Here is a 16,053-nt window from a genome sequence, read left to right as displayed (position 1 = left end):
TGTGATATTTGCTTCTGTTAAAAAAAAATAAAAAAATAAAAAAAAATACCTATAAAACTAAACCACAGTTGGGAGGGTTTTCCATGCATGGAAATGATTGATACTATTGTGGAATGTTCTAGACGTTGAATGATTGATTACATAATAGCTGCGATATTTGTGAGAGTACAATGTATGTAGTACTTCCCTTTATATCATACTTTTTCAGAGGTCACTGAAGCAGTGTGAAAATGTGCAAAATGTTAATAATATTTTATTTATATATTATATTAAGTTATATTGCTAAGTATAGCACCTCTTCATTTGAGATGAAATACAAGGAATAACTTTCATTAGATATTGAAGCAATGAATTGTGCATACAATGAAAGTAGGAATATAAGCAACTGAGGATATCATATATAAATATATCAAATAAACAGGGACCACATCATCAGCTCTCCATGGTAAGCTGATGTCTCAAGTTTGACTAGATTTCATTTAAGTTTGTTTATATTTACTTTTTGTTTATTCACTGGTATTCTGATAAATTTGTTCCTGCTCTCAGGCAGGGCAAAGACTGTTCACATGCAAAAGATCAGGTTGTGACTAACTCGTATTCTGCTTATTTTATCCATTATCTCTCGTGAACAGAAGTCCCGTACAAACGTGCCCATGTTATCCTACCGTGACATCCTGAAACTAAATGCTCCTGAGTGTCACTACATCATTATTGGATGTATCTTTGCCGCCTTCCTTGGAGCTGCCCTGCCCACCCTGGCTATCCTCCTTACTGAAATCATCCGGGTGAGTAGGACAGCTTAGTGTTGATAGCAACATCTACAATTGGCCAGGGCTGCACACTAACCCACTTTTTCTACTGGTCTGACCTGTCTGTTGGACCAGTAGGTGCCCAGTTTTTCCATCTTTTACTTGTCCATTTCTGAAAAGTTACTGGTCCGATGGTGATATTTACTGGTCAGGGACCATTGGTCCAGTGCCAGTATGCTGCATTGCTTTGGCTACCAGAGATACTCAAGGTCATAACACAATTATGTGTATGTTGCTTTCAGTGCTAGAATACAATTAGACCTGTCAAGTTACGTGATCCTGTATTCCCCTGTCCCACTTTCTTCCAGTTTTCAATTGGTAAAAGGATTTTATCATACCCCCATGTGAATTGAAGTCAGTTAAAATCAAAACGTGATGATGAATATATTACAGCATTGACAAAATGTTATGGTAAACCAATCTACAAATTACAATGATGAACCAAAGATAAACAAATAATGTCCATTGTACAGTATTGAATTGATCTACATTGTACATGAATAAATAATGCAAATCTTGTTCCTTTTTTACACAGATCTTCAGCCTGCCGCCCAGTGAGATGCCAGCTGCTGCATCCTTCTGGTCCCTGATGTTCATCGTCCTTGGTGTGGTCCGTGCTGTCAGTATCTTCATCAGTATGTTGATGTTTAGTTTGTCTGGAGAGCAGCTGACACTAAGACTGAGGAAGCAAGCTTTCTGGTCCATGCTCAGACAGGTGTGTTTTAATTGAATCAATATCCCCTTCTCACTGATGGCTTATCTTGTCTCTATACAACTCTTCATGTCATGGCATAAATACCTTTCAACTTCATGGTAAGGATAACAAGGCATTTTCTTTAACTGGATAAGAGGGTCATGATATCTGTGAAGCCTGCAGCACTTAATGAGATGTATTAAAAGTAAGATGTAGTATCTCTTGGCACAAGGTTATCTCAGAATGTGCTGAAATTCTATCGCAGGGAGCAACCTACATGTGAAGCGGACTTCCAGACACTTGTGTCTTGGCATAATCACAGTGTCTCTATTGGTATCTGTTGATGGGGGTGGGGGGAGGGGTGCAATGTCAAATAAAGCCTATGGTTAGAGATGACAAACAGTCTTGAATTAGCAGAATCTTTGTGTTTTGTTAGCAAATTCCAATGAGCTGTTCTGTATTCAAGTAATTTGCAACTCAGATGTGTATATTCGTCCCCCCCCCCCCCCCCCCCCGACCTCTTACAGTGAATATTCCATTTTACATAGTTACATTGAGAAGTAGGTGGCATGTAAAAGGAGAAACAGTAAATCCCATGTAATCATTTTTTATCATTGTAATCTTACCATCCCTTCAGGATGCTGCTTGGTTTGATGAGCCTTGCCATGATACCGGATCGCTGGCCAACCTTCTTGCTACTGATGCCTCCAATGTTCAAGGGGTAAGTGAACAAATCATTCTTGGTCTATGCGCTGCAGACGAGATCATGTATGCCATGAGTGTAATGGTTAAGAAATTTAGCCATACTTTATCCAGGGCTCGACACTAACGGTGGCCCGGTGGCCCGGGGCCACCAAAAACGCACGTCGGGCCACCAACATTTCAGAAATAAAGAATTTGGTAGCCTGATCGGGCCACCAAAACAGGTGGGATGTTTGCCTTTGGGCCACCAAAAATAAAAGTTAGTGTGGAGCCCTGCTTTATCTGTATGTTTCATGGAGCATTGTAAGAATCCAACATAGACATACTGTGAAGCGAGATAATTTTGTGGCATGAAATTTTCGCGAATTGAAGCTGACAGCCTTTTTCGTGGCATGAAATATTTGCTAATTGCCTCTGACATTCAGTGCATAGTGTAGACAAGAACTCTCACATGCATTTTAATTTTGCAAAACTTGTCTCGCGCGAAATCCGCAAAAGTAAAATGCACAGGAACGTTTTTAGTTTCACAGTAAAAAGCTCAATGACAGACTACAACTTTCAGTGTATACTGGATAGGATTCCCTATAGATGTAAGTATACAACCCACCATGCCCCAGTCACACCCTTTCAAGGAGTTAGGATAGTAACCCCAACCAACCATCACCCCCACTCCAGGCTACCGGTCTCCGCATCAGCACCGTCATCCATGAATGTGTGACAGTCATCATCGCACTCGTCATCGCCTTTATCTATGGCTGGCAGCTTGCCCTCTTCACAGTCTGTGCCGTCCCTCTGATGACTCTATGGGGACGTATCCAGATGGCCATGTTGACTGGCACCCAGAAACAAGACAATCAACTACTCCAAGAAGCATCAAAGGTGAGAAGGGGAAACCCCCATAATGAGATGAAAGGGAAACCCCCAAACTGGGATGTGGCACTTGGGAAATAGTCTCAATAGTATGTTGTGTGTGTGTCCTCCCAGACAACATCATGTTGGAACCCTTTGAGCCCTCACTATCATAAAGAGCTTGAAATTTCTGCTGGTTTCAGATTAGGGAGATGGAAGGTGGAAGAGAAGTTTCCATATTTTCTCAAGTCTATAAAGGTTTAAACACCATTTGTCATTACACAAACATCATGGCAAGATGGAATGTTTTTTGTTTCTTTGTTTTGTTTTAGAAATAACTTATAGAGACACTTTGATCAGTTACAAAGCTATGAGATTATTTAAATGCTCGTGCCCGGAGAAAAAAGTGAGATTAAAAAAAAGAGTAAAATTTCACTCTTGGGCAAACTTTTTGAAGGTATGAAGATAAAAGAGAAACCCCCAAACTTGGTCGTGGCCCTCTTATCATTGGTAATAAACAAATGCAGACTAAGGGCTGCATCAATGCAGCATGCAACCTAACCTGCAGTACTGCACAAAAGAAATTATTCAGAGAAATGTTGCTAGCCTTTATTACAAATGTACCATAATTAGTTTGCTAGTGATCAGTCAATAAGAATTACAAGTTCTCATGAATTATATGAAGCAGTATGCCCTGTGTATCATGTGATCTCATAGCACATTTGCATCCATAGTCATGGCTGACTCCTGTTTGCAAACTCTTGTTTTCTAGATTGCTAGTGAAGCCATTGAGAACATCACCACTGTGTCTTCCCTCATGTTGGAGGAGAGAATGTATCAAGCCTACTGCACCAAGCTCAGAGAACCACTCAAGTAAGTCAAATTAGAGAGCCACTCAAGATAGTCGAATTAGAGAACCCCTCGAGTTAGTCAAATGAGAGTACCACTCAAGTTAGAGAACCACACTTGAGTTAGTCAAATTAGAGAATCACTGAAGTTAGTCAAATTAGAGAACCACTCAGGTAAGTCAAATTAGAGAGCCTGTCAAGATAGTCAAATTAGAGGATCCCTGAAGTAAGTTCAGTTTAGTTTTTGTGTAAACCTCCTGTAAAAGAATAGAAGGAATCAAGTATGCATAAAAAGCCATTCTTTTAAGAATGGGTGAGGCACAATGGAATCATTTGGCCACAAAACGATAGTTTGATGGTGCAATATCAACTTTCATGGACAAGGTTTTTATGTTAAAATAATCATTGATGCTCAGGAAATGATGGTCTATGGCTTACAACTTTATACATGTCAATTTTATTTTGGATGCTTCTGATTATAGGAAACATTTTGGTATGACCAGCCTGTGGCTAGCTTTTCTGCAGTTTCTGTCCTATATTTAATTAAAACAAAGATAAGTTACATGTGCCATAAATTCTTACTGCATTCTGATCTTTTCTGATGTAATGATGAAAACAGGAAAAGCAAGGAAAAAGACGATATTATGGTAGATGACATCAAAGTGAAAAGCCACTTCACAGTGATCATGTATTGTTTCTGATTTCATCCATGCAGGAAGATCCAGAAACACAAGTTTTTCTTTGCCTTCGCCGTCTGCTGCTCACAGGCATCAGTCTTCTTCCTCTTCGCAGCCGCCTTCAGGTTTGGCGGCCATCTTGTCGCCATCGGGGAGATGTCATCTGATGCAATGTTCAAGTGAGTAGGGAGCGTTGGATTGCTTGTCATGGTTAGGAAGGCAGCCAACAGATGATTCAGATGTTACATGTTTACAAACTTCCAGAAATTCTACTTTTTATCACTTTGCTTTTGTTGTGCAATCTTTTGGTGTACAGCTAGCTTTCCTTTTGAAAGCTTCAATTCTGTGTTTTACAAACCCCATTCTATTCTAGTAGCAGCATTCGAGACTGAATTTTAGTCAAAGAAGTTAATATGATGTTGTCTTTAAAAGAGAGGTTGAGTTCATAGACTACATAATTCCCTTCATTTGTGAAAAGAAAAGAAGGAAAAATGGTATTGTCATGGTGTTAATCAATAATGATTTATTGAAATAGGACAGTGTGATAAATTATTGTTGATAGTCTGTTCTTCATTACTGTAGGGGAGGTCACATCAGACATTGTTGATCTTACATTCACACCTTTCTTTTTAATTTCCCCCTGTGAAGCAGTGCTGTGTAGATTTTACCTACCCTCAGTTTAGTCCCGCATATTGATTTCCATGTATTTTTGTCTGTGTCAGGGTCATCATCGTGATCACATATGCAGGCATTGCATTGGGCCAAGCAGCAGCCTTCATGCCAGACTTCAGCAAGGCTAAGATGTCAGCAGCCAAGCTTGTTACCCTTATTAACCTGAAGCCTGATATTGATAACTACTCCACTGAGGGACTCAAACCAGTAAGTCTTACAGCCAGTAACCTCAAGAGAACTGGGCAATTGTTCACTAATGAGACACTTCTCTGAACAAGTGATTCATAATTTAACTTTTCATTATCAAAACATTTCAGGTGTTTGATGCTTCCTTTGTGATTCGAACATATGAGTCATAAGAAGTAGTACTGTAAAAGTGGAAATTTTCAAGGTGTTGAAATTTTCCTACATTTCATGCAGCCAGAATCTAGCATGAAAATAAAAGCACTCAAATATTTTTGCTTGCCATTTGTTCCAGTAGATGATATCTTGATTCCGCAGAATTAAAAACATGTGACACTCTTCTTACCCGGCTGAGCGTGAAAAATTAGTCGCGTGAAAATATTCACTTTTACGGTAGTAGATAGGCTTGAAAATAGCAGCTGGCTACTTCATTCAAATCAACAGTGTAGTAGCCCCTGGTCCGTAGCTACACATCAAGTCCTCTATTTTTGAGCAAAGTGTACAAATCTTTCTTCAAATTAGAATACTGTATGTTTTTGCGAGGGTTTAAATTCCGCAAATTTCGCGAATCACGCAATTACGCAAAAATTACGCACAAATGACAGTGTATACAGTATGCCTTGATTACACTTATTGATGAGATCAAGATCATTCTATGTGAGGCATTACATATTAGTGCAGAGAGAATGATTCCTTTAGCCTCTTACCAGAGTTGTAAGCAACATCTCCTTCAACTTTAGCTTCCTATCAGAGTTGTAAGCAATGTCTTGTCTACCTCTGATTTCCACCAACAGAAGAAGATTGACGGTAGCATAAAGTGTACTGACCTCACCTTCCGCTATCCCAACCGACCGGCCACCACAGTCCTGGATGCTCTCAATCTCAACATCAAGCCTGGCCAGACTGTCGCCCTCGTTGGTGAAAGTGGATGTGGGAAGAGCACCATGGTGTCTCTGATGGAGAGGTTCTATGACCCCAACTTTGGCTCAATTGTGAGTTTCTGCCTGTTGACTTTTGTCGTTACAATAAAGACATTTGTATTCTTTACAAATTGATAAAACAATTAAAAGTAATTTGTGCAATGTAAGCTTTGTATTTTGTTTGACCCTTTTGTTAGATGAAAAGGAATGAAAATTGAATGGGAAATCGGATTGAATTGTTTTTCTGCTCTCATTGATTCATTTTTAAGATTGGATTTTCTCAGTGTTTACTTTAATTTTCCTTTTGATTATTCTATACTACAAACTCTTCTCCACAGCAACTTGATGGTAACGACCTGAGAAATCTGAATGTTGGTTGGCTGAGGTCCAGTATGAGTATAGTGAGTCAGGAGCCGGTACTGTTTGCCTGTTCTATCAGAGATAACATCAGCTACAGTGTGGAGGAAGCTCTCTCACAGGAGGAAGTGGAGAATGCAGCCAAGATGGCCAACATCCACGACTTCATTGTCTCTCTCCCTCAGGTAGGCCAATGATGGAAAAAATTACTGTATAACAATATTTTCACAGCATGAAATTTTTGCGAATGGGAGGCAATGATGAAAAAATTACTGTAAAACACAGTATTTTCACAGCATGAAATTTTCGTGAATGGGAGGCAATGATGAAAAAATTACTGTAAAACACATTATTTTCGCAGCATGAAATTTTTGCGATTTGCCTCTAACATTCAGTGTGTATAGCGTAGACAAGATCTTTAGTGTGCATTTTACTGTTGTGAAACTCTGCCCTGGCGAAATTTAAATGCACGCGAACATTCTTCGTTTTACAGTAACTGTTCATCCATGGGGGGGGGGGGGGGAACCTTGTGGATCACATGTGTGTCATAGTTTTCTCACATGCTTTTCATTTTGAATATATTATCCAGTTAGTAGCAGGTGGGTTTAACTTTGTAAAAATCAGAGTAACCTTTTCTCACCAAGAATTATTTATTTTTAGACACAAATGGGCTTTGAGTAAAATAAGATTTTAAGAGGGATAGGACAGTAGTTGGTTAACCCACCACCAAGTCTTTGTATAAAGTAATTTCATACACCTCTAAAGACCTCTCACAATATTCTGAAAATGTTATGATATAACCAGGAAATTTGGCCCATGTTTAACCCTAACTAGGCCTCCGAGGCCCCCCCCCCCCTCGACGTTCCGCGCGATGTATCGCAATCGCAAAAAGCTATCACCGCGACGTTTCATGACTTTTTTCTTTCGAGTCTCGCGCATCTTTTGACACCAAATTTGCAACGCCCGGGCGCGCGGTTCCGAAGTTATGCATAAATATGTACATGCATGTCAGACCAAAAATTGCTCAAAAACGTGAATTCGTGTACAATTTCAATGCAAACTGTGCTTGCATGCAAATTTCATAAAAGCATAATTATTTTGGTGTTTTATTGATTAAAATCAATGAATAACATATTTTCTTGTTTGGAGCGATGTCGCGAACAAATTTCATCGAAAAAACAATGAAAAACATAAAGTCGAAAAACAAAGAAATACATAAGAAATTCAAAAAAACAGTAAAATACTTAAGAATTTTTTCTGATATCACCATTTTTTTTCATTACATTTACTAAGGACACTAAAAAGAATATTTATACAAAAAATGTGCCTGTTTTGAGCTTTATTTTGTGATTTATACCAAATAGTCTGATTTCATGCATCATTATGCATAAATTAGCATAATTTAGCATAAATGATAATTATTTGAAAAATTAACTTCATGGTATTTTAGATTACATCATAGGCAATGTGTGTGCCAATTTTCGTCGCGATCGCGCGGTCGACGGCCGAGATCTGGAGGGGGGGCCTGGGACCCCCCCCCCCCCCCCCGGCTCCAGCAACTACCTAAATAGCCCGGCCTAGTTAGGGTTAAGCCTTTTTTTCAATTATCATTATTATTAGTAGTGATTATAGTTATGTAGGTCTATAATTCGTGTTTACCTAGTGTTCACAAAAAAGAGAGTACATAAAAAAGGTTTTTAATGGGCTAGATAGCTTGCAGCAGGGAAGAATGATAGAAAATACACTGTATGAAAATGACAGAATTGCGATAGAAATGACTTGACATCTTGTGAATGTGGATTTGCATGTATCATAGTGTGATTGTTATTTCAATACAGGGCTATGACACATTAGTAGGAGAGAAGGGAACCCAGCTCTCTGGGGGTCAGAAGCAGAGAGTAGCCATCGCCAGGGCCTTGGCTAGAAATCCCCGAATTCTTCTCTTTGATGAAGCCACATCAGCATTGGACACAGAGAGTGAACAGGTAAGACAGTAGCTTCATTCACACACAGAAGGTATCTTTTTACCTCCACCAAGGAAAGAGGAGGTTAAGTGATCATCGGCGTTGGTTTGTCTGTTTGCAAAATATCAAAAAATTGTGTACCGATTAAAATGAAATTTGCAATAAAAGTCAATATTGACACAAGGAACACCTACTGAGTGTGAGAGTTAACCAATTTTACAATCCATGCCCAATAATTTTCCCATCGCATTGTCAAAATTCATAAATTTTGGGGTCTCTGTCTCTGTCTCTGTCTCTGGTATCCCATAGCTTGGATATAGAAATAACTGGTTAGGATATTTTGTTTTGTTCAGGCTGTCTACACTAGATTCACTGGTGCAAGATCTACAAAAGCCAGTTACTGTTAGTCTTTTGATTTGATCGTGATGACATGTTAAATGATGCGTCAGACATTTTGTTTGGTGCAAGCCTCTCAGATCCTCCCATGACACAATAGATACTGTAAACAAATCAAAAGTAGTGACGGTGTTAAGGTTACCAGAGTTTTAAAAACTTTAAATGAGATGTTTTCTTATTGTTGCAGGTGGTCCAGAATGCCCTAGACAACGCCATGCGTGGAAGGACGTCCATTGTCGTGGCCCAGCGACTCAACACCATCCAAAATGCAGACCAGATAGCCGTCATTCGAGATGGCGTTATTGTGGAGCAAGGGCGCCACCATGAGTTGGTGCAGAGAAAGGGCCACTACTACACCCTAACCATGGGCCAGCAGAGTTAGGAAAAATACCCTTCCAGATAGTCTTTCTTTGTCCAGGCCTCTTCTTTCACAAACTCATATGAATTGATCCTAGGAGAACCCTTCACAGAGATACCAGTACATATTGAGGGGCTCTCAAACCCAGCTTGTGATACTGAGCCTTGGAGAAAGGCTAACCCGTGCCTGCATTTCTTCATAGTGGTGCTGGTCTGTGATGGGTATAGTAACAGCTTTGCTCTCTGTGTGAAATTTGACAAAGAGTCTGTTCCAGCAGTCTAGGTCTACACTGAATGAGCCATCGGCATATTGTACTATTCAAAGACAAGGACTAGTGAGACCTTTTAGTTCTTCCTAGTTGGCTCATATTGTTCAAGGTGCCTTGAGATGAGACTAGTTCCATTCATAGGCTTCCTATTGAGACGTTAGTTTGATTACCTTCTAGCAAAGTGTTTTGGGATTGGGTTTTTGGTTTAATTTTTCTGCAAGGTGCAACAATTGGGCCTTTGTATCACCTATGATTTTTTGTCTCCTTTTACTCGATTTCAGTATTTGAAAAGAAAAAAAAAAACCTTCCTAGTCTCTTATCAATGCTGAAGCTTTTAAATGCTATGTCAGTGCATGGAATGGTTAGGATGTTGATGTACTCTGCTGAATAGTACTTACAGTGAATTTGTGTTTACAGCAGTCGTGTTACCAGTGCAATGAAGTTACATTAATTTCAAGCCAGTGATATATGTGCAAAGTTAGAAATAATGTATGAAACAATGTAATTCTGTTGTGATTTGATTGATTAACATCTTACCAGTTGCTGTCACAGAGTACTGTATTTGCCGTATTTGAAGGATGTATAATTTTCTTAAATTGGGACTTTCAGACAATTTTGCGAGTGGCAGAATTTGCCTTTGTGGTGTACAATAATGGATGGAGAAACGTACACATGCACATTGCATTCATGGCAGAATCAAAGTTACTCTATTCGCGTGGTGTAAAATTTGTGAATAGTACCCAGCTCGCAAAAAACAAAACAAAAAACAAACAAACAGACAAACAGACAAAGCATACGGCATATACAGTATACTAAGAAAGAGACCTATTCTGGTCATTTGCTTGTTGAATTGTTTCAAGACGTTCTTCCTGTGTGTCTCGTGTAGAGCAATGTTAGTGATGGGATAATTCAAACAGATTGTGCTTAGCGTCTGTTATATTAAGTGTGATGAAAATGTAATCTAGACTAGAAATGAAGAATTTAGATTGAGAATATGACATAACCTTGAATGTTGATGAGTTAATCAGGTGAAATAAGGACAATTTTCTCAGTTCCCGTTATCTCTTACCACAGGCACTCATCTATCACCACGCCCAGCCTCTTCATTATTACACATCCCAAGGATGAAGTATATCAGCTTTGTGTGATGTTGGTACTCAAAATATCTGTAAGCAAGTACCAGCTTGTGAATGGTGTTTGTCTGTAACTTAACAGACTATACACCAGTCTGTCTCTAAGCTTTCTGTACATAGATATTATAGATATTGCAGCTTATGTTTTGCAAGGACTGTGTAAATGTTAGAACATGATAGAGAGAAGGGGGTGAGGGTTAGCAGACGAACTGCGTCTGTGTGACAAGACTAACGGTGCAAATGGACTTTAGCACAAGCTGCATAAAGTAGTAGATTGATCTAAATGATATATGACTAGCATATTGAAGATGTCTTACACATGAAAATCTGACTCAAGCTGATCTCAAATATGATTGATGAAACTCAGTGATTTGAAACATGAAGCTTGCAATCAGAGAATTAGTGATAAGCGATGAGAAATATCAAGCAGCAGGATTGTGTGTTGCAGTATTAAGAATTCTTTCAAAGTTTGCGATGATTATCTAGCCACCGATGCCGTAGTGTAATGATGTTTGATTTATACAGATGATATATGAGAACCTGTTTTAAATGTGTTAATTTTATTATGAAATTGACTATTGTCAATGTGTTTATAATTTTTTAGATCTATTCCATAGTCTTGCTTGAGGACCAAGGATGATAGAAGCTGTCTTGCCTCCGTGTTGTGACTGCCCTTCAATCATGGAGTGTAAATAAACTCTTTCAACAGTATGCGGGACCCAGACTCTTAAACTTGTTTCTCTATGTTCCTCATACCTACAGTATTATTTAAATGTGTTGCATTGTAGAGAAACTGAATGATCTTCACACTGTTTTGTGTGATAATGAAGGCAGGTCCATCCTAAGTTGCTGGCATAGAGTAATAAGATGATTCTCGGCAATCCGTAGGGTCAGTAGGATGATTGATTCTATGTACACTGTATGTGACTCATTTCTTGATGCTGAGTCTTCAGATCAAATGGTCATGAAAAGCAAGAAAGTATTTAAACTTCTCTAGAAAAAAAGGAACACATACACACACAAAAAGGAATCAACCAACGAAACAAGTTTGCAAACAAGATTGTATTGATGGAGAGAGAATAGAGACTTGTGATTGCAGCCACTATAATTGGTACCCCCTCCCTGGATATTGGCTTGTACTATCCCTTTGGTTCTCACCTATTTTGTAGTAGTTGCTGTGACTACTTGTATGTGTCTATAATGTGAACCCCCATACCCAGTTCAGAACATTCCTGCTTATGATATCTTTAAAAAAGTTCAGCAGTTTGTGGTCCAACCATTAGTACTGTGATGGCAGTTCACCAATGTTGACACATATTTTGCCTGAAAGTCTTGGTTATAAACACGTTTTATGTAGAGAGTATATCAAGGTATGTAAAAGATAATATCTCTAGACCCACTTGCCTCAGAAACTAAGTTACGATTAATCAACGTCAATGCAATTTCATCTAAGATGCAATTTTCTGAGTTGATTTTTTTTTTTTGTCTCTCTCTTCTTTTGTTACTATCAATCTCCATAGTCCAGTGATACAGTACTTGTCTTTTAGAGCTTTGATAAAGGAGTGGTAGCTCTTGGTACTTGTGTGTAAGTTTTTAAAGTGGGTTTAGCATATCCCCTAGTCATACAGTTGTAAAAGGTAAGTTATTATGTCAGTCTTTCCTGTAACACTAAGTTTGCTATGTCTGACAACATGCAAATGACAATAAGGTATGAAACAAAAGGAAACAAACAGTCATTTTATCATTGAAATTTTGGTTGTGCCCTCACTTTCGTGATATCAAGACCCTTTGAATTCATTGTGAACTAGATATTTTTCTTATTTTAGGTGTCCTGCAGAACTGTAACATGGCTTTAAAGCAAGAAGAGCAAAATCAAGATATTACACAACTTTAAAGAGTGATGGCCATTATTATTTATGTCACATCCATATCAAACTAAATATAATTTATTTAATCAAAGTGCAGCAATTGTGTTTGATAAATCTTAGGTTTGAGTCCCCATTCAAGGATGTCAATGAGCTAATCACTGTCAGGAGTGAAGTAGCTAAATGACTTCAGACCTCTCTGATTGAGATGTAGGACCAAAGTGAAGATCATACCACGTCTTGGAGACAAAACAGAAGTCTCTTCATCTTGCTAGCTTCTCATCTTTATGCCTCTTACTCAAGGTTGTTGGACCATTGTTGAATGTGGTGTTACAGAGAGCTTGCCATTAAAAGTAAAGTGCAAATATAGTCCTACAATTTTTTTCTCTATAAAAATGAAAGAGGAGATATGAGTTATATTTTCAGCTCTCCTCATGGGGACTTTTTAGTCGTTCTTGCTTTGTGGAGAAAATTCCAGCATGCAAGATTGTAGCTATGGCAGTCTGTTTGCACTGACTGGCTAGAATATCACTAGAAATTGGTGCCAAAATATTGAATTGAGAATGGTTTATAATTAACAGGTGTTGATATTTTTTAACTTGCCATCATATTTGATGACTTGTTTCAGTCACTGTGGTAATCTGTCATGCATCAGCCAATAAGGGCGAGTTCCTGGCCCAGATATGGCGGCTATTAAGGGCGAGTTCCTAGCCCAGACACAGCTGGTAGTAAATCAGGAACTCATGTGATGGATGCATACAGAATGAAACGAGGCTGTTTGTTTCATCATTGCAACAGCACTTTTAAATTGATCACTTCTTCAGAATCAAGAACAGTCTTGGCAATAGTTTTCCAGCCTTATTTCTCTTGTTTCCAATTCCCTCTTGATGTTGTGTTTTTGATTTCTGTTTGTACATTGGAATGTTGTAGCCTCATTTGTTCAGTACTTATTTATTAGGAGATTTATGACTGATATGAAGTAATTTTTGTATTTTGTTCATCAGTTTTTTTTCATCATTTATAATTGTCATATAACAGACAGAAATCATTAATTACTGCCTTTTTTTCTGGCACCCTCAATGCAATTACATGTTTCGTTATTTTTTTTTTTTCGTGAATATGGCATACCAAATTTAGATTTTTTGTGTGCCTGTAAACTACATATAAAATGTGTGTTTTTTTGTAAATATAATTTTGTATTTAAAGTGTACATCAGCACTTTCAGAACATTTTACCAGGATGTTGTGTCAAACAGTAAAGGAATTTTATTTCCATTATGCTGTGTTTTTTCTTGTAAAGAGCACTAATCTCAAACATGCATTCAAATTAGTCAGACAGGAAAGCTGTGGTCTGCATTGTAAAAAGTTCACTATCTCCCTGCATGCTACACACTATAGTAATCTGCCTGTTTGTTATGCTAGATTTTAAGAACAATGTTATTAATTTTGATTGATTACTCTCCAGAGGTGTATTGGACAGATGCAGAAATATGAAAAGCTTGTTTGTACCAAACCTAGCTGTTAAGATTGCTGCACCTGTGAATCAAGCAGATATTGCAATAATTCAAATCAAATGTGTAATGTGGATGAATGTTATCTGTTTTATGCTGCTTTTATAGTTGGCCATTACTGCGGCACAACTTTCCACAATTGTTTGCATCATCGATGTAGTGCCTTATTCTCATGTGATGACATCACCTGCTGCTAGAGTGGAATAGTCTGCCTTGGTGTGATGCCTGTATGCAGATTTGGGTCCATTCCATTTGATAAAGGGGGTGTATGGAATCAATTTCACAGACATCCCCAAGTGTGGTGTGAGGAGCATGTTGGCATGAACTGGGTGATGTGAGAGGGATGTCAGGTTAACTACAAATATTGTCTCTCCTTTTTGAGTCCGTTGCTATATCTTGTCCCAATCCATTGCAGTGAGTAGGAGTGGGTTGGTTTTTACCAATATATTGTTGTACACTTGTCTTGATATCTGTGGAATCTACCAATCAAATGAAGGGGTGGCATACATCAGTGATGCTGGGACCTGATTGACGAGTATAATTTCACCCTCCGAAGAACATGTAAATGCTTCTATGTTTATAGTCATGATGAAATTTTTGTTGGCACACGTTCTAACAATTTTATGTCAGTGGAAATATTAAATAAGTTGTATACATAAATTTATGTGCTCACTGTATCAGTCATGTAAATTATAAATACACATTCACATTATTTTATTGTACACATTTATCATACTTGATGTTATTTGCATTATGGAAACAATATTTCTAGTTGATGAATATATTGATACTGCGAGAAAGACATCTGTTTGTCTGTCTGTTTGTTTTTCTGTTTGATTTGAGGCATAATCCCCTTCTGGTCATTTTGATAATTTGCTGTGAAATGAAAATATGAGTTTAAAACCAGGGCTTGCTCTAGATTAGCCCAATCAGAGGTCATAGCTACATTGAAACTTACACCCAATATTGTGTGTCTGAGTGTACTCATGTGATATGATGAGGTGATTGATGCATATTTACTGTAGGTGTGTGTAAAGCAGGAATAGCTCCAAGAATGAAGGGAAAATAGAAGGAAAACTGAAGGATGAAGATAAGATGAAGGCCTCAATAAATATCCCATTTGCAAAAACATAAACATGTAGATAAGGCAAAGACAACACTGAACAAAATAGGTTCAGGTGTGACTTTCCTCAATTTGTCTTCCATTTCAAATGAAATTTGTTAAGATCGCAACTGCTGATCTGTAAAGTAACAAACACGTCGGAAAAAGGGAACCAGTGTCAATGGATGAAATCAAATTGAAGAAACTCACATCTGAACCTTCACCCCCTGAATAATAATAATAGATAATGATAAATAACACTTATATAGCACTTAATACTGACGTTTTATATTAAAGTGCATTAATACAGAAAAAATATTAAATTAAAATACAGCATTATGTACATATAACAACAACAACAACAACAATGACAACTAATCGGGATGGAGTATATAGATCAGTTTTCAGCAATGATTTAAACATATCGTCACTTTCAGCATTATCCTGGTTTCACGGAACAAAATAGTCAAAACTTTACGTTCAATATTGATGCTGTGTTCTAACCAGCCAAATTTATTTGACTAAGCTATAACGCATTTGTCATGGCACACTTTTGCAAAATCGTGGTGAAATAAGAAAATACTCATCTTAGGGTCATGATATGCACCAAACTACCAACTAAGGTATGGATATATGACACGACTGACAATTTTTATTGTTTCACATAGCTATAAAACTTTAATAAGGTCAAAAGGAATTTCTCAAAATCTGGTCTCCCAGCAATTTGCTTGTCTGCCACTGTATGT

At 38.0% G+C, this 16,053-nt stretch overlaps 1 protein-coding gene across 1 annotated transcript in view; it reads left to right on the top strand.

Annotated features, from left to right (window-relative positions):
- The window catches only part of LOC139708856 (ATP-dependent translocase ABCB1-like), a 79,621-nt gene extending 67,100 nt beyond the window's left edge, over positions 1–12,521 (top strand). Inside the window, exons 15-25 of the mRNA XM_071620815.1 lie at positions 633–785; positions 1,345–1,524; positions 2,141–2,224; positions 2,881–3,084; positions 3,827–3,927; positions 4,618–4,758; positions 5,302–5,458; positions 6,229–6,426; positions 6,693–6,896; positions 8,550–8,696; positions 9,259–12,521. Of these exons, the coding sequence (XP_071476916.1) occupies positions 633–785; positions 1,345–1,524; positions 2,141–2,224; positions 2,881–3,084; positions 3,827–3,927; positions 4,618–4,758; positions 5,302–5,458; positions 6,229–6,426; positions 6,693–6,896; positions 8,550–8,696; positions 9,259–9,453 (1,764 nt within the window). The 3' untranslated portion in view covers positions 9,454–12,521. The remainder of the gene's footprint in view (positions 1–632; positions 786–1,344; positions 1,525–2,140; positions 2,225–2,880; positions 3,085–3,826; positions 3,928–4,617; positions 4,759–5,301; positions 5,459–6,228; positions 6,427–6,692; positions 6,897–8,549; positions 8,697–9,258) is intronic.
- Positions 12,522–16,053: the final 3,532 nt, after the last annotated feature.

The sequence above is a fragment of the Diadema antillarum genome, unplaced genomic scaffold (genome assembly GCF_040938485.1).
Source record: "Diadema antillarum isolate AM-2024a unplaced genomic scaffold, OU_Dant_1.0 seq00001377_RagTag, whole genome shotgun sequence".
NCBI lineage: Eukaryota > Metazoa > Echinodermata > Echinoidea > Diadematoida > Diadematidae > Diadema > Diadema antillarum.
The sequence above is the reverse complement of the archived record's forward strand: the minus strand, read 5'-3'. Positions and strand labels throughout refer to the sequence as shown.